Source organism: Pongo pygmaeus, chromosome 18 (assembly GCF_028885625.2).
Source record: "Pongo pygmaeus isolate AG05252 chromosome 18, NHGRI_mPonPyg2-v2.0_pri, whole genome shotgun sequence".
Classification (NCBI taxonomy): Eukaryota; Metazoa; Chordata; class Mammalia; order Primates; family Hominidae; genus Pongo; species Pongo pygmaeus.
Genome location: NC_072391.2, coordinates 17852817 through 17877468, shown reverse-complemented (window position 1 = coordinate 17877468; position 24652 = coordinate 17852817). Strand labels below are relative to the sequence as shown.

Here is a 24652-nt window from a genome sequence, read left to right as displayed (position 1 = left end):
TAACCACATAACTACCTAGCAACATAGCCTAGCAATTGAGATGGGGGCAAGGAAGTGTAGGAACCAGGTCCTGTGAGAATCAGCTAGACTCGTGGCTTTGGTCTCGGTGCTCTTCCTTTGGGGACCTCAGCAGCCCCTTCTTGAAAACGGTTTGCAACTTGATTTGTTGTTGGCTTCACCTCCTCTCTGTCCCAGACCTGAGCCCTGTGATCTGGGGAGGAGGAGAACAGGACACCCTCTTTGCTTGTCTTCCCATCACTCTCAGGGATTGAATCACAGTGGAGCCAGGAAGATGGGGAGAGTCCAGGCTTGCTGCTGTCCCATCCTCAGAGCAGCAGCAGGCCATCCATCACCTGTCGCCTGTCCTCAGAGTGATCAGCCAAGGCCTGGGGCAGCTGGGGTCAGGTCAGGTGGGGCCTGGGTGGGAGCTGGCAGAGCCAGCTCCTCCAGGCCACTTCGTGCTGAGTCACTGAGTCGGCCAATCCTCCCCAGCTGGCCCTGCTCCCACTGCATGACTCAGATGTCTATTCCAGCCCTGGCTGCTTGGTGGGGCTCCTCCCATCTGTCCTTCTGGCTCTGGGGCTGCCGAGGCTTTTGGGAGCCTGGGCAGGGCTGACCAAGACTGCTAGGGCTCCGGCCGGACCCCAGTCTCCTGCCTTTTTTCTCATTGGCACTGAGTCTGTGGTTTAGGTTTGGGGGAGGAGGATCTTGTAGATAAGGGGATCAAGGCCAAAGGAGATCATTTATTAGGTCCCAGCTGAAAGCAGAGGTCCTTGGACCAGTTGGAACAGCTCGATACCCCCGGAAGTTTGCTAGAAATGCTGGGTCTCAGGCCTCATCCGAAACCTACCAAGTCAAACTCATTTTAACAAGATCTCCAGGTAGTTCAGGGTTGCAAATCACTGGTTTGGAACATTCAGTGAAAGCTACTCAGCTCATTTGCAGTAAGAGGTATTTTTAGTCCTGTCTGTACAATATGTAATATTTTCCCCCCAGTATTTTACTATGAACGTTTTTAAACCTACAGAAAAGTTGAAAGAATTCTACAGTGAGCAGTCGTATAGTTGGTACCTAGAACCACAGTTAACATTTTGCTAAACTTGCTTTGTCACATATCTGTCTGTCTAACCAGATAGCTAATCAGCCAGCCAACCGGCTACTTTTGTTTTCTTTTTTGTTTTTGAGATAGGGTCTCACTCTGTCTCACAGACTAGAGTGCAGTGGTGCAATCATAGCTCACTGCAGCCTCCAACTCCTGGGCTCCAATGATCTTCCCACTTCTGCCTCCCAAGTAGCTTGGGCCCTACTACTACACTACTACACTACTGTGTTTGGCTAATTTTTAAATTTTTTATAGGCATGAGGGCTCCCTGTGTTTCCCAGTCTGGTCTTGAACTCCTGGCCTCAAGCAATCCTCCCACCTCAGCCTCCCAAAGTACTGGGATTACAGGCTTGAGCCACTGAACCTAGTTTTTTTGATATCTGAAACTTCCTTCGAAATACATTAGTATTCTTTCACACACCCACTTCCAAGTAAATCATTAGCTAGAGTTTAAGATCTGCTTACCGTTCTGAGTTTTTTGCTTAAAATTTACATACAGTGAAATTGCTGATCTCAAGTTAGCATTTGATGAGTCTTGATAAAGGAATACTTTAAACCCCTGTCAAGATACAGAACATTGCAAGGACCCCAGGAAGTTCCCTTGTGCCCCTTCATGATCAGTCTCTGTCCCCACCCACCAAGGCCTGATCTTGGACAGTTGATTAAAGCGTTGAAACTCCATTTTCTTTCCATTTCTCCGTCATGCTTTCCGTCATTTAATAATCAGGTGTTGTGCCAGGGGCTGAGCTAGAAAGAAACAGACTTTGACCACTGACCTGGAGGAGAGATGGAAGGTGGGTGGCAGGCAGTTAAAGCAACAACTGCAGGATGGACAGTGGGGGCTCTGAGGGAGGGAAGTGCTGGGAGTTGTGGGGGCTGGGAGAGTGGTCCCTGACAGCCTGGGGCTCCAGGGCTAGCATCCAGGGAGGAGAGGGGATGCTCAAGTCTAAGGAATTCGAGGCTTTGGCCAGGTGAATATGGTTGGAGGTGGTGGGGTGGGAGGGTGCTCCTGGTAGAGCAACTGGTGTGTGCAAAGGGCCAGTTGAGGGAGCTTGTGGGTGTTTGGGAATCGCTTGGAATTCGGCTTGGCTAGGCTGGGTGCAGTGGCTCTTGCCTGTAATCCCAGCACTTTGGGAGGCTGACGCAGGCAGATCACCTGAGACTAGAAGCTCAAGACCAGCCTGGCCAACGTGGTAAAACCCCGTCTCTACTGAAAATACAAAAATTAGCTGGGTGTGGTGGTGCATGCCTGTAATCCCAGCTACTCAAGAGGCTCAGGCAGGAGAATCGCTTGAACCCGGGAGGCGGAGGTTGCGGTGTGCCGAGATCGTGCCACTGTACTCCAGTCTGGGCGACAGAGCAAGACTCCATCTCAAAAGAAAGAAAGGAAAAAAGAATTCTGCTTGGCTAGATTGGAAGGGCTAGGATGTAAGTGAAAAGAGAGGCAAGAGTCAGGGAGCATCAGAGATCAAGGCTGCAATTATGTGTCACAATAAGGACTTGGAATTTTTTTTTTTTTTTTTTTTTTTTTGAGATGGAGTCTCTGTCACCAAGGTTGGAGTGCGGTGGTGCCATCTCAGCTCACTGTACCCTCCACCTCCAGGGCTCAAGTGATCCTCCCACCTCAGCCTCGCAAGTAGCTGGGACCATAGTTGAGTGCCACCACGCCCAAGTAACTTTTTCTATTTTTGGTAGAGATGGGGTTTCTGTATGTTACTCAGGCTGGTCTTGAACTCCTGAGCTCAAGTGATGCCCCGCCTTGGCCTCCCAAAATGCTAGGATTACAGGGGTGGGTGAACCACCACATCCAGCCAGGACTTGGAATTTTAACCCTACCGTGGTGGGAGCTGAGGAAAGGTTTTTCACCAGTGGAATGACACACTCAGGTTGGACAGGTTTTCGAAGATCCTCAGGCTGAAAGGAAGAGGATACACTGGACATGGGGGTGAGGTCGGTGGCACTTAAAAAGCCTTTGCAGGCACCTAGGCAGGTAGAGGGGGAGGCTGAGCCAGGACATTGACCTGTGCCCACTACAGCATCAAAAACCAGAAAAAGGGCCAGGTGCGGTGGCTCACACCTGTAGTCCTGGCACTTTGGGAGGCTTAGGGGGGAAGATTTCTTGAGGCCAAGAGTTTAAGACCAATCTGGTCAACATAGTGAGACCCCATCTCTTGAAACAAACAAACAAAAAAAGAAAACAGACAAGTTGATGGGCAAAGGGCATGGGAAAAGATTCCGGGTTGTGCTCCAGTAGAGGAAACAGAGGTCCTGGGCAGGGAGGCATTTTGCACAGTTGGAAAGCAACAGGGCAAACAAATCACCAATGTTTACGTTATACTGGCAAATCTCTTACTGCTGGACGTTTAGTCTCCATCTAATAATAAGGATAACAGCTGGGTGCACCGTATTATTTATTTAGTCCTCACAGTAGGACAGGATGATCTGTCTCCCCACTTGACAGATGAAGACATCGAGGGTCAGAGTGGTGATGTGTCAGGAACCCTCCCACTGGGTTCTCACGCTTGAAACACAGATTGTTGGTCCCCACCCACACAGTTTCTGATGTAGTAGGTCTGGGTGGATCCCGAGCATCTGTGGTTCCCAACAAGTTCCCAGGTGCCACCGATGCTGGTGATGGAGCCGCGTTTGAGGACCACTGCTCTAAATCATATTGCTGCTGCACGCATTACCTCCTGCTGGGTGCAGGGGTTGTGGGGGGCACTTTGGCAGTGCAGAGCAGAGGTAACCAGCAGAAAACCCATTAGAACTAAAAGCCGAGAGTGTTTCTGACAAACAGGTCAACATGCGGAAAGACCCAGACAAGGTCCTTAAACTACCCTGCGCTCCAAGAATCAGTGCCTGGGGCTGTCGTACCTAATTGGTTCAAACCACAGGGTTTCTGGCCAGCTCATCTGGTACCAAACGTAGATGTCAATATGGTGGATGGCAAAGAACACATCACTCTGTTTGGATGAATCAGGCTTTTCCTCCCTCTGCCTTCAGCCAGGACTTCTCTGAATTGTTTTCATTTCAAATGAAGGAGGGACCAGTTCACAAGCTGCTTTCATGCTCTCTGGGACAGGAGTTGCTGTATTTCAGTGTCTGAGGCTGGGAAACCCCCTGGAGGTGGCTCTGTCTTTTGTACCTAGTGTATGATGTCAAAAGATTCTCCTTGGTTTGGGTTAAATGAGATGCTCCCTGGATTACAATCCAGTGCCCCATGATTTTTTTTCCTCCTTTTTTATTTCTTCCTTTTTTATTTTTATTATTTTTTATTGTCTGACCTACTTTAGAAGTTAGTTGGCTTTGTTGTCAAGTAAGGCCTTCCACGTCAGATAGAGGCTATTTCCAGGCTGGGTGCAGTGGCTCATGCCTGTAATCCCAGCACTTTGGGAGGCCGAGGTGGGTGGATCTCTTGAGGTCAGTTAGGAGTTCGAGACCAGCCTGGCCAACATGGTAAAACCCCGTCTTTACTACAAGTGCAAAAATTAGCCAGGCATGGTGGCGTGCACCTGTAATCCCTGCTATGTGGCAGGATGAGGTAGGAGAACCACTTCAACGTGGGAAGCGGAGGCTGCAGTGAGCTGAGAATGCACCATTGTGCTGCAGCCTGGGCGATGAGAGTGAAACCGTCTCAGAAAAAAAAAAAAAAAAAAAAAAGAGGCTATTTCCTTTTTTTTTGCCAGCGAAGAGGGGACCCTGTGTTGGCCTCCCTATCTGTAACTTGAGATAATCTGAAAATCTGTATTTAGATCCATACAAGAGAGGCAGCGTGAGGAGAAGAATTTGACAAAGCTCTTTGAATGTGCAAATTAGAAATGGCAATGGCTGGGCGTGGTGGCTGATGCCTGTAATCCCAGCACTTTGTGAGGCCGAGGCAGGCGAATCAATTGAGGTCAGGAGTTCGAGACCAGCCTAGCCAACATGGTGAAACCCCATCTCTATCAAAAAATCCAAAAATTAGCCGGGCGTGGTGGCAGGTGCCTATAATCCCAGCTACTCAGGAGGCTGAGGCAGGAGAATTGCTTGAACCTGGGAGGTGGAGGTTGCAGTGAGCCGAGATCAGGCTACTGCACTCCAGCCTGGGTGACAGTGAGACTCAGTCTCAAAACACAAAAAAAACAGAAAACTGTGCGGTGTTCCATCTGTCAATGTCCTTGTTGCATTTGCAGGGCAGGTTTTCTACCAGTGGCTGGGGACTCAGTTTTACTGGGCTGAGGGAAGGTTAGGATTTGAGGGTCTTGTTAAGCTGGATATGGGCTGCATTTCAAGCCTCCCCTGGCTGTCTCTGTCCTGCGTGTTGATGCCAAGGCTGAAGAAGACTGGATTTGCAGGCAAAAGACTGTCATTTGAGGCCTGATTTCACCCCTTAATCACTGTGTCTTAGCATGTTGTGGGGGTTGAGGTAGGCAGAGGTTAGCCAGCCTTTTCTGGAAAGGGCTGGCTGATAAATACTTTAGGCTTTGCATGCCATACACTGTCTGTGGCAACCCCTAACTCTGCTGTGTAGCTCAAAAGCTGCCATATTCATTTATAATACATAAATGAATGGGTGTGACTGTTCCAATGAAACTTTATTTATAAATAGCTGGCCTGTGGGCCATAGATACTTCTGATATATAAAGCATCTGGTACAGTGGTGTATTGTGAACCCACTGGGTCCCCCCCAAACACTTGAGCTTTATTGATGTATAGTGACAAATAAAAATGGTATATAGGTTGGGCACGGTGGTTCATGCCTATAATCCCAGGACTTTGGGAGGCTGAGGCAGGTGGATCACTTGAGCTCAGGAGTTCGAGACTAGGTCAAGCAATAGAGTGAAATCCTGTCTCTACAAAAAATACAAAAATTAGCTGGGTGTTGTGCTGTGCGTCTGTAGTCCCAGCTACCTGGGGGGCTGAGGTGGGAGGATCACTTGAACCTGGGAGGTCGAGGCTGCAATGAGCTATGATTACACTACCGTGCTCCAGCTTGGGTGACAGAGGGAGACCCTGTCTCGAAAATATATTTAAGGTGTACAGTTTGATGTTTCCATATACCAGAGGCTACTGTCACTGCTTCTATTATTATTACTGCTACCACTACTACTCATATTACCCTTTCTCTAGCTGTTACTCTGTGCCAGGTACTATTCTAAGTACTTAACATGTTTGATCTCATTTAATCTTCACCACCAAGGAACTGACCCAAGGTCCCACAGCTAGGAAATGGCAAGCTGGGATTGAGCCACGCTAGCTAGCCCCGTGCTATGCACTGCTTCACACAGAAGCTGCCCCTCCACCCCCGCCGCCTTCTTTTTCCTTTGTTCCTTTGTTATCAGCTGGCCCTTTCCAGAAAAGGTTGGTTAACCTGCCTACCTTAACCCTCAGTGATTAAGGGGTGATATCAGGCCTCAAATGACTGACCTTTTTCCTTTGTTGCAGCTCTCACTGATTGTAATTCTGATTGTAATTATATATTTATTTGCACCGCAGTTTACTTACTGTCCATCTCCCCCAGGGCAGGAGGCTGAATGGGGCAGGGGTCTCGCTGTCTCGTTCGCAGCTCCATCCGCAGCACTTCACCCACATCCTGGCCTATAAGCGAGTCCTGCCCGTATATTTGACCAAGAAATAAATGAATCATTGACAGCCATGCCCCACCCTTTCCTCCTCTCTCTGCCAGCCAGCACCTCCATCTTTCACAGTGGGTAGGGCTTGGGCTACAGGTGAAATGGATTTGCAATTCCCTGATAACCCACCCACCGACTGTGGGGGCGGGCAGGAAGGCGTCAGCTCTTCCGGATGAAAAACCAGCCTGCAATGCAGCGTTTCTACCCAGCCTACAAAGCAAACACCACTACCTCCATGCCTTAGGTTGGAGAAATTCCGCTTTACGACACAGTCCCATGGGCCTCATGTCATTTGTCCCTCCTGGCAGTCCCGGGGGGTAGGTCGAGCAAGCAGTAGGACAAACGACTCCCATTTTCCACATGTAAAAACTGAGGCTTGGAGGTGAAGGGACTTGCCCAAGGTCATCAGCTAGAATATAGCAGGGCTGGGATTAGAACCCAGGTCTGTCCGGGTCCACGCTCTGATCTGCACTCTGCTTCAGTTGGTCTGGAATGCACCGGCTGCATCTGATGATCTTATTAAAGATCTGTGGCTGTCAGGGTCCTCCCCCTAGAGGTGCTGATTTAGTTGGTCTGGGGTGGGGCCCTAGGCACTTGGCACTTAACAAACTCCTTAGGTGATTCCAATGGACAGGCAGGGCTGGGAACTTCATCACCCCTCCGAGTCCCGGAGTGGAGCCTGATCCTTAGCCCTGGCTGTGTATTTGAATCACTGGAGGAGCTTTTTATTTAGCCTTTTATGATGGAAACATAAAGTAGACAGCATAGGATAATGAACTATCATGAGCTCTTTTTCTTTATTTTTGAGACAGGGTCTCGCTATTACCCAGGCTGGAGTGCGATGGCACAATCTCAGCTTGCTGCAACCTCTGCCTCCCGGGTTCAAGCCATTCTCATGCCTCAGCCTCTTGAGTAGCTGGGACTACAGGCACGTGCCACCATGTCCAGCCAATTTTTATATTTTTTGTAGAGACAGGGTCTTGCCATGTTGCCCAGACTGGTCTCGAACTCCTGAACTCAAAGCAATTCTCCCGCCTCAGCCTCCCAAAGTGTTGGGGTTACAAGTGTGAGCCACTGCGCCCAGCTACCATGAGCTCTTTACCATGCATTGCATAGGTGAACGTTTTAATATGTATCTCCGAAGGACATGGATTTGTTTATTTTTAATGACTTTTTATTTTGCAATAGTTTGGCTCACAAAAAGTTGCAAAAATAACAGAGTTCCTGATGTTCATTGCTCAACTTTCTTTAATGATAACATCTAAAAGATAAGAATTTTAAAAACTGTAACTGTTGGGCTGCATGTGACGGCTCATGCCTGTAATTCCAGCACTTTGGGAAGCTGAGGCAGGAGGATCACTTCAGCCCAGGAGTTTGAGACCAGCCTGATCAATATAGCTACACCTTGTCTTGACAAAAAACATGTATATGTGACTGTAATACTAACTTTAATAATAATTCATTAATATCAAATATTCCAGTAATCCATTGTGGTTGCACAATGGCTCATTCTTCTATGATATCATTCTTTATGTTTTAGCTGGGATTTTTTTATGGAAAAGAGTTTCCCCTTCATTTCTTTGATCACTGATCACTCTGTAGTGATCGAATAAATGACTGTTTCCCTCAGGGAAGACTTCTCCGACCCTGGTGAACCAAATGAGTACATTTGGGAAAGGTGGAGAAAATACTTGTTTCTTTCCGCTTTTTCTGTTTTCAAACAATGACCTGGTTCACTGACAACATCAGATGTTTCTCTTTATTTCCAGCATCAATATGAAACTTGTGTATATAAACATGTAAGGTCGGGCGCAGTGGCTCAAGCCTGTAATCCCACCACTTTGGGAAGCCAAGGTGGGTAGATCACTTGAGTCAGGAGTTCGAGACCAGCCTGTTCACCAACATGGTGAAACCCCATCTCTACTAAAGATACAAACATTAGCCCAGTGTGGTGGCTGATGCTTATAATCCCAGCTACTTGGGAGGCCGAGGCGGGAGGATCACTTGAACCCGGGAGGCGGAGTTTGCAGTGAGCCAAGATCATGCCACTGGACTCCAGCCTGGGCGACAGAGCGAGACTCCATCTCAAAAAACAAAACAAAAACCTTGCATGGTATGTTTTAGCCCGTTGTACTTATTGTTGTCAAAGCTCAAATTGTCCCTCTTTTAGCCTGCAGCAGCCACTTCTGCTTGGCTCTTGAGCCTTTTAACAATCCTATTCATGCTTAGTTTCCTTGTTGTCCGGTATGACAAGATGTTCTTGGCTTATCTTGCATATTTCTTGCCCAGCCACTTTTTCCAAGAAAAATCTGGAAGTTTAAAACAAAAACAAAGCTTCAGTGCCCCAGTCGCACCCAGAACCAGCTTAATGAGATTCCCTGGTGTGGGTAAGACCCAGATACAGTATTTTTTTTTATTTTAATTTTTATTTTTTTCGAGACAGGGTCCCTAGCCTGGAGTGCAGTGGCACGATCTCAGCTTACTGCAACCTCCGCCTCATGGATTCAAGCAATTCTGCCTCAGCCTCCTGAGTAGCTGAGCTTGCAGGCACCCACCACTACATCCAGCTAATTTTTTGTATTTTTGGTAGAGACGGGGTTTCATCATGTTGCCTAGGCTGGTCTCAAACTCCTAACCTCGAACTCCTGACCTCAAGTGATCTGCCTGCCTTGGCCTCCCAAAGTACTGGGATTACAGGCGTGAGCCACCACACCCAGCCAGGATACAGTATTTTTTTAAAAAGCATGCCCAGCCTTGAATGGAAAACCACTTGATGAGAGTATGCCACCTTATCGGGCTGTGTAAATGCCTTATATCTGCACAAGGCTGGAACTTTGAGTGGAGTCCTTGGCTAAAGCTGTCATTACTGCATGGTGACCTCTCTTCCCTCTGCTGCTAAATCTTGTGTTTCAGAATTTAGACCCGGATGCATCCATGTTGAAAGCCAGGCTTTGTCCATCATCCCAGGAGCTCTGTGTCGGTCCCTTTCCTTGCCTGCATGTTGTTGACTTGGGGCTCATCTTCATTTCTCTGGGAAATAAGTTCTTTGATAGCTTGCTTAGAATCTCTCAGTACTTCCCATTGCCCTTAGAATGAAGACCAAAATATGTGGCCTGCAGTATAGACTGTGCACAGCCTCCAGTGTAGACTGCTCAGGCCCTTTCTTGGTTCTTGGAGTCTACCATGCTTTCTTCTACCACCGGGCCTTTGCACACACTGCTGTCTGCTGGGAATGCATTGTTTTTCCTCGTTACTTAGTTCTCCTCTACTCACCCTTCAGGTGCCAGCTTGACTGTCTTCCTCGGGAGATCCTTCTCTGACCTTCGTACACCAGATCAGTCCCCATGTACTTACTTTGTCTCATTGGTAATATTTCTCTCCCTTCAGGACGCACATCAAGGCCCAGAAGTTGTAGTTTTGCATTTGTTCATGTGATCATTTGATGCATGTCTCTCTCTGGAGCCTGACTCTTTGGGGCTCACATCCTGACTCCACCGCTTTTAGCTGTGGGACCTTGAACAAATCTTTTCATCTCTGGGCCCCAGTTTTTAAATTTAATTTAATTTAATTTTTATTTTGAGACACTCTTGCTCTGTTGCCAGGCCGTAGTGCAGTTGTTCGATCATGGCTCACTGCAACCTCCGCCTCCCGGGTTCAAGCGATTCTCTTGCCTCAGCCTCCCAAGTAGCTGGGACTACAGGCGCCTGCCACCACATCCAGCTAATTTTTGTATTTTTAGGAGACACAGGGTTTCACCATGTTGGCTAGGATGGTCTCGATCTCTTGACCTTGTGATCTGCCTGCCTCGGCCTCCCAAAGTGCTGGGATTACAGGCCCAGTTTCTTTTAACTGCAAAACAGGGATGACATGATACTTTTATCTATCTTGTGAGGCGAGGATGAAGATTAAGTAAGGTAGTTTGTGTAAAGCACTTAGAACTGAGCTAGCTATTAATAGTAGAGTATCTTGGCAGGTATTACTGATGATTACTGCAGTAGACCACAGGCTCCATACAGGCAGGGGTCATTTCTATTTGTTTAGATTTGTATGCAGGGTGCTTGGTACAAGGGTTTTGCTCAGGAAATACTTGTTGGATAGATGAATGAATGAAGTGGAGATAATAGTAATACCATGTTTATAGAATTCCATGAGGATATAAAATAATGCAAGTATATAAGCTCTTGGTAGAGTGTCTAGCACATAGTAGGTGGTCAATAAATATTCAGTGACTGAACGAGTAAAGTAGGGACAATAGTAATACCTGCTCATGAGGTTGTCATGGGGATATAAGGCAACCCTGTAGTACCTTGTAGAATGCCTAGCACATAGTAGGTGCTCAGAAAATATTTGTTGAATGAATGAATGAAGTAGGGATGACGTTAACACCAGCTCCTAGGGTTGTTGCGGGGATAGAAGATAAGGCAGGTCTATAGCATGTTGTATTGTGGTTGTACATGGTAGACACTCCATTGATTGAAACTGGAAGAGCTGCCATGAGTTTCTTTCTCCTGGGGATTAGGAGAGGGTCCTTTTGGGGTGTAGAATGGTGTGGAGCTGACGCTAGTCCTCTGGAAGGAAGAGTGAGCAGCTGACTACTTGCTAAGCTCTGATCTGGATGCAAAGTCGAATTGTTCCTTTCTCTCTTCCTCCCAAACCTGTGCTTTCTTTCCACTAGAATCCTTGCCCGGAGTCCAGCGCCTCCTTCCTGTCCAGGATCACCTTCTGGTGGATCACAGGGTAAGGCCGGGCCCCCCAGATCTCAGGGAGGTGGTGGGGAATGAATGAATGAATGAATGAATGAATGAATGAATGAACGAACGAACGAAGGAACGAACATGCTCAGCTCCCGCCCCCCCGACTTCTCCCTCCTTTGCCCTTCTGCAGAGTTGTCTTGAATCTGCCTGTGCTGGCCATGTGGTCTCAGAGACACCAACTCTGTCCGGCAGTTCCATGAACTTGAATGTGATAAACACATGAGCCGTGAGCAGCTTACACCTCTGCAGAAGGCTTTGCCTGGGACAGCCATATGCTGGACTGCTCTTGCTTTAGCTTCAGATTTGGGTTTTTAAAATATTAGGTATAGTTATTATTGACATTGTCCCCCTCCTCTACCCCACTCCTTAGAAAAATAATGCTGTCTCACCACAGGAAGTATGGATTAAAAAACCACATGTGCAGATCAGCAGTGTAGACATCCAGAGGCAACCAGTGTCACCATTTTAGTATGCCTCCTTCTGGTCGTCTTTCTTTTTTTTGAGATGGAGTCTCCCTCTGTCAATCTCAGCTCACTACTGTCTCCGCCTCCCAGGTTCAAGTGATTCTCCTGCCTCAGCCTCCCAGGTAGCTGGGATTAGAGCCTTGAGCCACCATGCCTGGCTACTTTTTGTATTTTTAGTGGAGACAGAGTTTTCATGTTGGCCAGGCTTGCCTTGAAACTCCTGACCTCGGGTGATCCACCCCCATCGACCTCCCAAAGTGCTGGGATTACAGGTGTGAGCCACCATGCCCAGCTACCTTCTGGTCCTCTTTTTCTGCCCATTATTAACATCTTATTGTTTGAAGAATCTTTTTTCGCCCCTAATATGCATCATCTTTTTTTTTTTTTTTTGAGACAGGCTTTCGCTCTGTCGCTGAGGCTGGAGTGCAGTGGCACAATTGTAGCTTACTGCAGTCCCAATCTACTGGGCTTAGGTGATGCTCCTGCCTCAGCCTCCTGAGTAGCTGGGACTACAGGCACGCTCCCCCATGCCCAGCAGATTTTTGTACTTTCTGTAGAGATGGGGTTTCATCATGTTGCCCAGGCTGGTCTCCAACTTCTGAGCTCAAGTGATTGTCCCGCCTCAGCCTCACAGAGTGCTGGGATTACAGGCATGAGCCACCATGCCTGGTCTCATCCTTGTCTTAATGACAAACATCGTTTTAAAAAATTAGATGTTTTGAATAATTTCTTCAAATTACTATTAAAAAGCATCACTGGGACAGTTGATGTAATTTGTACATGACTACAGGACACCGGATGCATGCTGATCACGTTCATTCTTGTTTTGGAAAATTGTGCTGTAGTTACATAAGAGCATGTCCTAGACTGGAAGGGAATACCTCCAGTTTTTTTGAGGTAAAGGCATGTAGAGCCTATATGTTAACTTTTTTTTTTGAGATGGAGTCTCGCTCTTTCGTCCAGGCTGGAGTGCAGTGGCAGGATCTGAGCTCACTGCAACCTCCGCCTCCTGGGTTCAAGAGATTGTCCTGTCTCAGCCTCCTGAGTAGCTGGGATTACAGGGACCTGCCACCACGTCCAGCTAATTTTTGTATTTTTAGTAGAGATGGGGTTTCACTGTGTTGTCCAAGCTGGTCTCAAACTCCTGACCTCAGGTGATCCACCCACCTCAGTCTCCCAAGGTGCAGGGATTACAGGTGTGAGCCACCATGCCAGGCCTTTAACTGTTTAAATGGTTCAGAAAAAGATGATGTGTTTGCATGTGTGTGTGTGTTTGTGGGTGCATGTCCATGGATACAGACAGAGAATGATACTGCAAACGTGGCAATGTGTTAACAATGGTGAGTTGAGTGAATTCTTAGTATGATTTCAGTAATTTTTCTGTAAGTTTGAAATTATTTTAGAACAAAAGATGAAAGTATTTTACCTTTTATTATAAAAGTGTTTAGTCTGCTGGGCGCGGTGGCTCATGCCTGTAATGTTAGCACTTTCAGAGGCCGAGGTGGGTGGATCACCTGAGGTCAGGAGTTGAAGACCAGCCTGGCCTACATGGTGAAACCCTGTCTCCACTAACAATACAAAAATTAGCTGGGTAGCACACATCTGTAATCCCAGCTACTTGGGAGGGTGAGGCAGGAGAATCGCTTGAATCCAGGAGGCAGAGGTTACAGTGAGCCGAGATGGCTCCATTACACTCCAGCCTGGATGGAGTCACATAGAAAGATTAATATAATAAAACTCAATAATCTCATCACCCAGATTTCATGCTTACTAATGCTTTGTCATGTCAGCCTTTTTATTTTTTAATTTTTTCCTTCAACCTATTTTTTTTTTTTTCTTTTTATAGGGTCTGACTCCATTGCCCAGGCTGGAGTGCAGAGACACAATCACAGCTCTCCGCGGCCTCCACCTCCTGGCCTTGAGCAGTCCTCCCACCTCAGCCTTCTGAGTAGCTGGGGCTACAGGTGCGAGCCATCATGACTGGCTAATTTTTTTATTTTTACTTTTTGTAGAGATAGTCTCCCTATGTTGCCCAGGCTGGTCTTGAACTCCAGGGCTCACAAAGTCCTCCCACCTCGGCCTCCCAAAGTGCTAGGATTATAGGCATGAGCTACCGTGCCTGGCCCATATCAGCCTTTTTTAATTTAAAATTTTAAAAAGTTGGCGGGGCACGGTGGCTCATGCCTATAATTCCAAGACTTCGGGAGGCCAAGGTGGGAGGGTTGCTTGAGCCTGGGGTTCAAGAACAGCTTGGGCAACATAGGGAGACTCTGTCTCTACAAAAATAAAAAATAAAAAAAATTAGCCAGTCATAATGGCTTGCACCCAAAGTCCCAGCTACTCGGAAGGCTGAGGTGGGAGAATTGCTCTAGACCGGGAGCTGAAGGCTGCAGGGAGCTGCAGGGAGCTGCGATCACAGCACTGTACTCCATCCTGGGTGACACAGTGAGAACCTGTCTCCAAATAAATAAATGAATGAATGAATAATAAAAAATAAAAAATAAATTAGAGCCATCCTGATATTTCACCCCTAAATCATCTTTTTTTTTCCCTAAGTCTTTTGTATGCACCACTAAAAAAAAAAAAAAAAAAGCCATTTTTCCTGCATGGCCCAACAGAATGAGCTGTAATTAGCTTGTAATATGTGCAAATGTCCAGCCACATTCTGACTTCCCCAGCTGCATGGCTGCCTTCATTTGCAGCGGGCAGCTGTTCTGCAGAGGGGAGCAGCATCAGCAGGCGTGTGGATTGAGTGAGCCCCGTCCTCCTCCTCCTCTCATTGACTCTCATTGCCTAACCCCCTTGTGTCTTGCCCCCAGGTTGATTGTGCGGGGCTACCGCCAGCCCCTGGTGGGCAGTGACCTCTGGTCCTTAAACAAGGAGGACACGTCGGAACAAGTCGTGCCTGTTTTGGTAAAGAACTGGAAGAAGGAATGCGCCAAGACTAGGAAGTAAGTGTGAGTTTCCTTGTCCTCCAGGATGCCCCGGTCACCTCCTTTCCACTACTGTGGGCTGAATCCAGGATGGGGCCCTGGCAGTGCTGCCTGTTACTAGCTTTGTGGTTCTGAGCAAGATGCCTCACTTCTCCTTCTGGCCTCAGTTTGCTTTTCTGCCAAATGGGGTAGAATCTCACATGTCATTAAAGCAACTGGGTAGAGAAAAGAAGAAAGAAGCTGGGCGCGGTGGCTCTCATGTCTAATCCCAGCACTTTGGGAGGCTGAGGCAGGCGGATCCCTTGGTCGGGAGTTTGAGACCAGCCTGGCCAACATGGTGAAACCCCGTCTCTACTAAAAATACAAAAATTAGCTAGGCGTGGTGGCAGGTGCCTGTAATCCCAGCTACTCAGGAGGCTGAGGCAGGAGAATCACTTGAACCCAGGAAGCGGAGGTTGCAGTGAGCTGAGATTGCACCACTGTATACTAGCCTGGGAGACGGAGTGAGACTCTGTATCAAAAAAAAAAAAAAAAAAAAAAAAGAAGAAGAAGAAAGAAAAATGTTGTCCAAACAGGCAGTTGATGCTGTTTGCCACGGCGCGTGACTATCCCTCCTTGAGTCAGTCTCACATTTTCTGTCTCTTTCTGAGCATCTGGCATCTTGCATGTTCTTGCTGTTTGAATGTTCTGTCCAACATGCCCAGCTGACCATGTAAGTCTGTTTAGCCAAAGAAGCCCCATTTGAGGGTGATTTTGGCTCTACTGGATTTTAGGCTCTACCCCCTATGTAAGCTGTGCCCCACTACGCCACCTCTGTCATTCTTTCGGGAATCAGGCCAGGGCCTCCCCTGCACATACCTTAACTCATCAAATCTGAGACGCCATTAGTTGCACGATGCGTTATTATTCTATGTAACAGTAAGAAAGAAAAGCAGCTGCCAATTAAACAAGGACGTAAGACGTGTCTCGAGCCTGGACGAGCTGGAACATGAACTTGCGGGTGACATGGGGGCAGTGGATTGCAGCCATGGATGGTAGTAGAATGGCTGTTTTTGTTCCTGTTGCCTGTTCCGGGGTAAGTTTACTACGATAAGCTGTGATGGGGCCAGTGTGGTGCATTGGATTCCCCACCGACCCACTGACCTTACAGGGAAAAACCCCAGACCGGGGTTCTGTTCCTCATTCTGTTCCGGGGATGCCCAGGATACAGGCCTTCAGTCAGACCCAGATGGTGGGTGGGAATCTGGACATCCATGGTGCCAGCCACTAGGACATCAGCAGAGGACCTCGTGACTCTGGTCGGAGGCTGTTTGGGTGGTCCAAGTGATGGGAGAAGTTGTCTCGTGGGAGGCAGATAGAGCTTGGGCCTCTGTGACTGAGCATTGTAAGGAAATGGCCCATGTCCATGACCCAGTTGAAGGTTTTTGGCAGGCGAAGGTGGGGTCCCTGTTTATTACAGTTCTTCATGGAGACAGAACTAGTAGGATGGATGAATGGATGGATGAATGGATGGATGGATGGATGGATGGATGGATGGATAGATGATAGATAGATAGATGGATGATAGATTGATAGATGATAGATGATAGGTAGATGATAGATGGATAGATAGTTGGTGAATGTATACATGGTAGGTGGATGGATAGATGATAGATGGATGATAGATGGATGATTGAGAGATGATGGATGGATGGATGGAGGATGAGAGGGGATCTACTAGGGAAACTGGATCATGTGATTATGGAGGCTGAGAAGTCCCACCCTAGGTCATCTGCAACCTGGAGAACCCAGGAAGCTGGTAGCATGGCTCAGGACAAGTCCAAAAGTCTCAGACCCAGGGAAGCTGATGGTGGAATTCTCAGTCCACAGTCAAAGGCCTGAGAACCTGGAGTCATTGGGTAAGTCCCAGAGTCCAGAGGCCCGACATCCTGGAGTTCTGATGTTCAAGTGTGGGAGAGGATGACATCCCGGCTACAGAAGAGAGAGCGCCTGCATTTGCCATTACTCTGACTTTTTGTTGTGTCCGGACCCTCTGCTGATTGGGCGGTGCCACCCACATGGGGCGAGGATGGATCTTCCTTAGTCAGTCTACTCATTCAAATGCCAGTCTCGTCTGGAAACACCCTCACAGACACACCCAGAAATAACACTTTACCAGCCATCTGGGTATCCCTTAACCCAGTCAACTTGACCCCTAACATCACCCATCTCATCTGGATTCCTTCAGCCTCACCTGCAGCATCCCCCCGACTAAGCAGGCCACATTTGTAGCGTGGGCTTCAGCATTCCTCATCATCCACGCCTCTGCTGATCACCTGGCTTGGCTTCCTCTCATGGAAGAAGGATGCCCACCTTTGTGTCCCCTGGAGCTTGTCAGGAGAGCAGGTCGCTGGAGACACCATGGGAGAGGCCAATATCACAGCCTTGGGAGGAGGACGGAGTTTGAATCAAGAAGCTCCTTCACTGGCCTGGCCCTTAATTCATTGAGCAGATGAAACTGACTGCTGCTTTTTGTGCTTAGCGATGTTTAGTCCCTGAGGGTTCAGAGAGTGGAACAAAAGAGACACGCTCTAGTTGCGTGGCCATCGACATTCTATATGGGAGACAGGACGTTGGTTGTGAAACATGCATTGACAAGAAGCTTTGGAGAATGATAGTGTTGGGGTGAGATAAAAATGAGGAAATGAGGGTGAGAGTAACCGAGGAAGCTTTTGTGTGTGTGTGTGTGTGTGCTTTTTTTTTTTTTTTTGAGATGGAGTCTCACTCTGTTACCCAGGCTGGAATACAGTAGTGTGATCTCGGCTCATTGCAACCTCTGCCTCTCGGGTTCAAGCAATTCTTCTGCCCTGGCCTCTCAAAGTGCTGGGATTACAGGTGCATGCCACCACGCCTGACTAATTTTTTGTACTTTTAGTAGAGACGGGGTTTCACCATGTTGGCCAGGCTGGTCTCCAACTTCTGACCTCAAGTGATCCTCCTGCCTCGGCCTCCCAAAGTGCTGGGATTACAGGCATGAGTTACCGTGCCCAGCTGAGGGAGCTGTTTTAGATACAGTGGGGAAAGTTCTACCCAGTGCGGCCATGACCCGTGGTGAGTGTGTGCCTGTCCCTCCCTAAGTCTATCTCTGGCTCTTTCCGAGCCTCTGGCATCCTGAGCGTTACTGCTTTTTGAAGTGTTTTTGTTCAACATGCCCAGCTGACCATGTATGTCTGTTTTGAGAAGGTCACATTTGAGCAGAGACTTGCATTGGAGGGAGTGAGCCTTGTGTGTATCTGGGGAAGGAAGGGCTTTCCAGGTAGAGGGAGCAGCCAGTGCAAAGTCTCTGAGGAAGCTCGTGGTGCATCAGGGGGCTCGTGTGGCTTGAGGAAAGTGAGTGAGGTGGGGAGAAAGGGAGGAGATGAAGCAGGAGAAGGATTTGCAGGGGTCTCCTCTGAGAGTTAGGGTGGGATTCCAGGTGCAGTGAGAACACAGGGGCAGGTTTTCTGCAGGTCAGTGGTGTGACGTGAGTTCTGTTGTATGTATGTATGTATGTATGTATGTATGTATGTATGTGTTTATTTTAGAGACAGGGTCTTGCTCTGTTGCCCAGGCTGGATTGCAGTGGCATGATCACAGCTCACTGCAGCCTGGAAATTCCGGGCTCAAGCAATCCTCCCACATCATCCTCCAGAGTAGCTGGGATTACAGGTGCGCACCACCATGCCTGGCTAATTAATTAATTAATTTATTTTATATTTATTTTTTTGAGATGGAATTTTGCTCTTGTTGCCTAGGCTGGAGTGCATTGGTGCTATCTTGGCTCACTGCAACCTCCACCTCCCGGGTTCAAGCGATTTTCCTGCCTCAGCCTCCCGAGTAGCTGGGATTACAGGAATGTACCACCACGCCCGGCTAATTTTGTATTTTTAGTAGAGATGGGGTTTCTCCATGTTGGTCAGGCTGGTCTCAAACTCCTGACCTCAGGTGATCTGCCTGCCTCGGCCTCCCAAAGTGCCGGGATTACAGGCGTGAGCCACTGCGCCTGGCCTTTTAAATTTTTTTTTTTTTAATAGAGAGAGGTCTCACTGTGTTGCCCAGGCTGGTCTCCAACTCTTGGCTTCAAGCAGTCCTCCTGCCTCAGCCTCCCAAATAGCTGGGATTACAGGTGTGAGCCACCACACCCAGCTGAGTTCTGGTTCATAACAACCCAGGCTGCCCTGGGGAAAGTGGATATTTAGGGACAAGAGTGAAGGCAGGGATACCAGGGTGGGAACCTCAAGGGCTGTCCATGAAGTCCCTTCATGCCTCACTGGAAGCCTCCATTTTATTTATTTATTTATTTTCTGAGACAGGGTATCACTCTTTTGTCCAGGCTGGAGTGCAGTGGCACGATCTCGGCTCACTGCAACCTCCATCTCCTAGGCTGGAGTGATCCTCCCACCTCAGCCTCCCTAGTAGCTGGGACTACAGGCACGCGCCACCACACCAGGCTAATTTTTTTTTCTTTGTAGAGATGATGTCTCGCCATGTTGCCCAGGCTGTTCTCAAGCTCCTGAGCTCAAGCAACCCACCTACCTTGGCCTCCCAAAGTGCTGGGATTACAGGCGTGAGCCACTATGCCTGACTGGAGCCTCCATTTTTCACCCAGAGCATTTTCTGAGAATTCAGTGAGATGTGTGTCATGATAAGCTGTGCCCTAGCCCTGAGTACATGCTGGGCAGGTTTTAATTGTACAAGTTTTATGTATTCATCTGTACACTTCGATCTTGCCAGGGAGGATGTGGTGAGAACTGGGTCTTTAGGCTTGAAAGCGGGCCGCCTGAGAAGGGTCTGGCTCTGTGAGTACCTTGGTGTTTAGAGATGCTCAGCATGGAGCCAGGGGATCATTTCCTTGGGACATTGGTAGACGGATCGCTTGCTTTATTCCCAGAGGCGTAAGCCAGATCTGGCACCTGTAACCCCTGTGAACCTGGAGAGAGTGAGAAGGAAAACCCTGTCCTAGGCTGGAATTTCTTTGTGGCTCCTTATACTCAGATCCCTTTTGTTAACCAGAGAAAGGAATGCAGCCCGTGCAGCTCTGGGCTGCTGGGTGTCCTAGGCTCGGGGATCAGGTGATGGATGCCAGGGCTGGGGGATCTGCATGGCTTCCTGGATCCTTTTACCACCTCTCTTCACCCCTAAGTGACTCCTTCTCAAAAGTCAGGTGTGGCTGGGCATGGTGGCTCATGCCTGTCATTGCGGTACTTTGGGAGGCTGAGGTGGGAGGCTCACCTGAGTTCATGAGTTCGAGACCAGCCTGGCCAACATGGTGAATCCCTGTCTCTGCTAAAAATACAAAAATTAGCCGGGTGTGGTGGCGCTCACCTGTAATCCAGCTACAGCGGGGCTGAAGCATGAGAATTGCTTGAACCCAGGAAGTGGAGGTTGCAATGAGCCAAGATTGTGCCACTGCACTCTAGCCTGGGTGACAGAATGAGACTCCGTCTCAAAAAAAAAAAAAAAAAAAGGCAGGTGTGAGTAATCTTCCTGCTCTAGCTTTGGATTTAAAAACCCAGTGCTTCATTGGTTTGTGTGTAGTGGTTTTATGTTCTCTTTTGTGTATGGCCACTCAGAGTTTAGGGCCAGTTTGGACTGTGGTTTCTGCTGGCCTGAATGCGAAATGCTTCTGTGACTCTGGAAGAGTTTGGCAGTTTTTTAAGTTAGACATAGTGAACATACCACCAGTCACCCCCTTCCCAGGCATCCAGCCAACAGAGCTGAGAACATATGTTCATAAAAGGCTGGTACAGGAATGTTCTTAGCTACTTTGTGATAACCCAAACTGGAGGTAAGCCAGACATCTATTAGCAAGTGAACAGACAGATGCATCAGTTATGTACATCTGCACAACTGAATACTAAGTGATGTACAAGAATGAACTATTGGCTGGGCACAGTGGCTCATGCCCATAATCTCAGCACTTTGGGGGGCCAAGGCAGGCAGATCACTTGAGGTCAGGAGTTTGAGACCAGCTTGGCTAGCATGGTGAAACCCTGTCTCTACTAAAAACATAAAAATTAGCCGGGTGTGGTGGCGCACACCTGTAATGCCAGCTACTTGGGAGGCTGAGGCAGGAGAATCGCTTGAACCCAGGAGGCGGAGGTTGCAGTGAGTCGAGATCGTACCATTGCACTCCAGCCTGTGTGACACAGCAAGACTCCATCTCAAAAAAAAAAAAAAAAAAAAAAAAAATCCCTGTAAGATAGAGACTACTTTTTTGGTGATAGCTTTATTGAGATATTCATACACCGCACGATCCATGTATGCAGAACATACAATTCACTAATTTTTAGTGTGTTCACAGAGTTGTGCAGTCATCATCACAGTCAATTTTATTTATTTGCTTTTTAAGACAGAGTCTTGCTGTGGCGCTGAGGCTGGAGTGCAGTGGCACAACCTCGGCTCATTGCAACCCCCTCCTCCTCCTGAGTTCAAGTGATTCTCCTTTCTCACCCTCCCAAGTAGCTGGGATTACAGGCAACTGCCACCATGCCTGGCTAATTTTTTGTATTTTTAGTAGAGACGAGGTTTTTTTTGCCATGTTGGTCAGGCTGTTCTCAAACTCCTGACCTCAAGTGATCCACCTGCCTTGGCCTCCCGAAGTGCTGGCGTTACAGGCATGAACCACTGCAACCAGTCAAAAAAAAAATTTTTTTTTTTTTGAAGTAGAGTCTTGCTATGTTGCTCTGGCTGGCTGGACTGTTTTTTTTTTTTTTTTTTTTTTTTTTGCATTGATCTATATATGCCTATCCCTTTACCTGTCTTGATGATTATTGTTCTTTTTTTGTTTGTCTGTTTTTGTTTTTGAGACCAAGTCTTTTTGCCCAGGCTGGAGTGCAGTGGTGTGGTCTCAGCTCACCACAACCTCCGCCTCCTGGGTTCAAGTGATTCTCCTGCCTCAGCCTCCCAGGTAGCTGGGATTACAGGTATGTGCCACCATGCCGGCCTAATTTTGTATTTTTAGTAGAGATGACGTTTCTCCACGTTGGTCAGGCTGGTCTTGAACCTCCCGACCTCAGGTGATCTGTCCACCTCGGCCTCCCATAGTGCTGGGATTACAGGCGTGAGCCACTGCGCCCAGCCTATTGTTGTTCTTTCTTTTTGAGATGGAGTTTTGCTCTGTCACCCAGGCTGGAGTGCAATGGCGTGATCTCGGCTCACGGCAACCTCCACCTCCCAGGTTCAAGTAATTCTCCTGCCTCAGCCTCCCAAGTAGCTGGGATTACAGGCACCTGCCACCATGCCTGGCTAATTTTTATATTTTTAGTAGAGATGGAGTTTCACTATGTTGGTCAGGCTGGTCTCAAACTCCTGACCCCAAGTGATCCACCCGCCTTGGCCTCCCAAAGTGCTGGGATTACAGGTGTGAACCACCACTCCCAGCCATGATTGTTATTTTGTGTTGTTTTGAAATCAGGAAGTGTGAATCCTCCAACTTAGTTCTTATTTTTCACGATTGTTCTGGCTGTTCTGGATCCTTGAGTTTCCATGTGAATTTTAGAGTTAGCTGATAATTTCTACCTGGCAGCCAGCTGGGCTTTTGGTGGGGATTGCCTTGACTCTAGATCAGTTTGGAGCCATCAGTTTTCTAAGTCTTTAACTTATTCAACTCGTTTAATCTTACCTACCTTGGAGGTAGGTCCTACTTCTATCCTCATTTCACAGAGGAGGAAAATGAGGCCCAGAGAGCTTAAGGACCTTGCCTGAAGCCACGCAGCTGGACAGTGGCCAAGCCAGACCTTGAGCCGGTGGCTCTAGAGCCCGTGTTTGTAACCACTGTGCTGAGCTGCCTCTCTCCCTGGGCTTGTTGTCTTTGACTCTGCCTTCCCTGAAGGGTGACATTCCCTGGCCATGTCCCTGTGGTAGGGGGCTGCGTCTCTGGCAGACCCCACAACGGCTTCACCTCCTTGTGTTCCAGGCAGCCGGTGAAGGTGGTGTACTCCTCCAAGGATCCTGCCCAGCCAAAAGAGAGTTCCAAGGTGGATGCGAATGAGGAGGTGGAGGCTTTGATTGTCAAGTCCCCACAGAAGGAGTGGAACCCCTCCCTGTTTAAGGTGTTATACAAGACCTTTGGGCCCTACTTCCTCATGAGCTTCTTCTTTAAGGCCATCCACGACCTGATGATGTTTTCTGGGCCGCAGATCTTAAAGTAAGACCCCTTCCCTCCCAGGTGGGCTCCATTTTCCCTCCTTGGATTTGATCTTTCAGTTGCATCAGTCATAACCCTGGGGTCATGCTGTGTCCTGAAGTGGGCTCATAGTCAGATGTCTCCATTTTTACTTTAACTTTTTTGAAAAAAATAGAGACAGGGTCTTGCTTTGTTGGTCAGGCTGGTCTCGAGCTCCTGACTTCAAGCGATCCTCCTGTCTCAGCCTCCGGAAGTGCTGGGATTGCAGATGTGAGCCACAATCACTGCCTAGCTTTGCTTTATGCTTTACTTAATTACCATATTAGTGAAGACCACTTCGTTTGCAAGTAACAGAAACCCACTAGGCTCCCCTGAAACCCAAATGGGGAGGATATGGCATTGTCTTGGGAAACCAAGAGCAAGGAAATGCCAGCAGATCTCATGAAAAAACTGCAACCAGGGTTGGGCGCAGTGGCTCATGCCTGTAATCCCAGCACTTTGGGAGGCTGAGGTGGGAAGATCACCTGAGGTCAGGAGGTCAAGACCAGCCTGGCTAACATGACAAAACCATCTGCTAAAAATACAAAAATTAGCCGGGCGTGGTGGCGCACACCTGTAATCCCAGCTACTCATGAGGCTGAGGCATAAAAATTGCTTGAACCCAGGAGGCAGAGGTTACAGCAAGCTAAGATCGTATCACTGAGCTCCAGCCTTGGTGACAGAGCAAGACTTTGTCTCAAAAAAAAAAAAAAAAAAAAAGCAAAGAATAAAAAAAACAAACAACAACAAAAACTGCAACCAGGAACCGGGGAGTCAGAAAGGAGTTTGCCTCGCTCCTCCCTGGCTCTCTGCTGCTCTGTGACTCGGGGGCTACACATTCATTGTCTTTTCCTCCCTACCTCTTTACCTCGTGTTCCCTATGCAATTCCTTTGGGTGACTTGCTGGTGATGAGATAGAGCTAGAGCACTTAGTGCACAACCCCAAGGCAGAAGCCTCTTTTTTGAGCAGTTTGGGCCACGTGCACAGCCAGATCACCACTGTGGACTTGTTTTTCTGTCTATGAAATTGAAGTAATAGTGTCTAGCTCATCTGGCTCAGGAGAAAGTTGCAGTGCCAACACTGAAGATCTTTTCCCTGCCCCCACGTGTCACAAGTCATTCCAGGCCCTCTTTTTGCTCCTTTGCAGGTTGCTCATCAAGTTTGTGAATGACACGAAGGCCCCAGACTGGCAGGGCTACTTCTACACCGTGCTGCTGTTCGTCACTGCCTGCCTGCAGACCCTTGTGCTGCACCAGTACTTCCACATCTGCTTCGTCAGTGGCATGAGGATCAAGACCGCTGTCATTGGGGCTGTCTATCGGAAGGTAGGGGGCGCTGTGCCATTGGCATGTGGCCCGACTTCGACATCTCCTCCTGCAGCCCTGGGTTACTCTGGGGCCAGCGTGGGGATTTCCAGCCCAGCTTCTGGAGCAGTAGGATGAGGGTAGCTTCCATGACCTTAGGTGGCAGGGACAGTACGCATCAGGCATTGTACTTTAGGAAAGCTGATTTCAAGGGTTGGCATGTAGATGTCCTTGTGTATCAGCTGTGGGTAATTGAGTTTCTTAGATGGATCCTTGGCCCTTGATGTGGGGAAATCC

The 24652-nt window shown here is 48.2% G+C and overlaps 1 protein-coding gene across 12 annotated transcripts in view; it reads left to right on the top strand.

Annotated features, from left to right (window-relative positions):
• Positions 1–24652, top strand: part of ABCC1 (ATP binding cassette subfamily C member 1 (ABCC1 blood group)) — a 192781-nt gene that overhangs the window by 71437 nt on the left and 96692 nt on the right. For 9 of the 12 annotated variants that reach the window (XM_063654345.1, XM_054455379.2, XM_063654344.1 and 6 more), the window contains 4 exons: positions 11390–11451; positions 14752–14883; positions 22802–23032; positions 24199–24376. In XM_063654345.1, the coding sequence (XP_063510415.1) occupies positions 11390–11451; positions 14752–14883; positions 22802–23032; positions 24199–24376 (603 nt within the window). The remainder of the gene's footprint in view (positions 1–11389; positions 11452–14751; positions 14884–22801; positions 23033–24198; positions 24377–24652) is intronic. The other 3 variants (XM_054455381.2, XM_063654346.1, XM_063654342.1) reach the window with 1 other exon arrangement.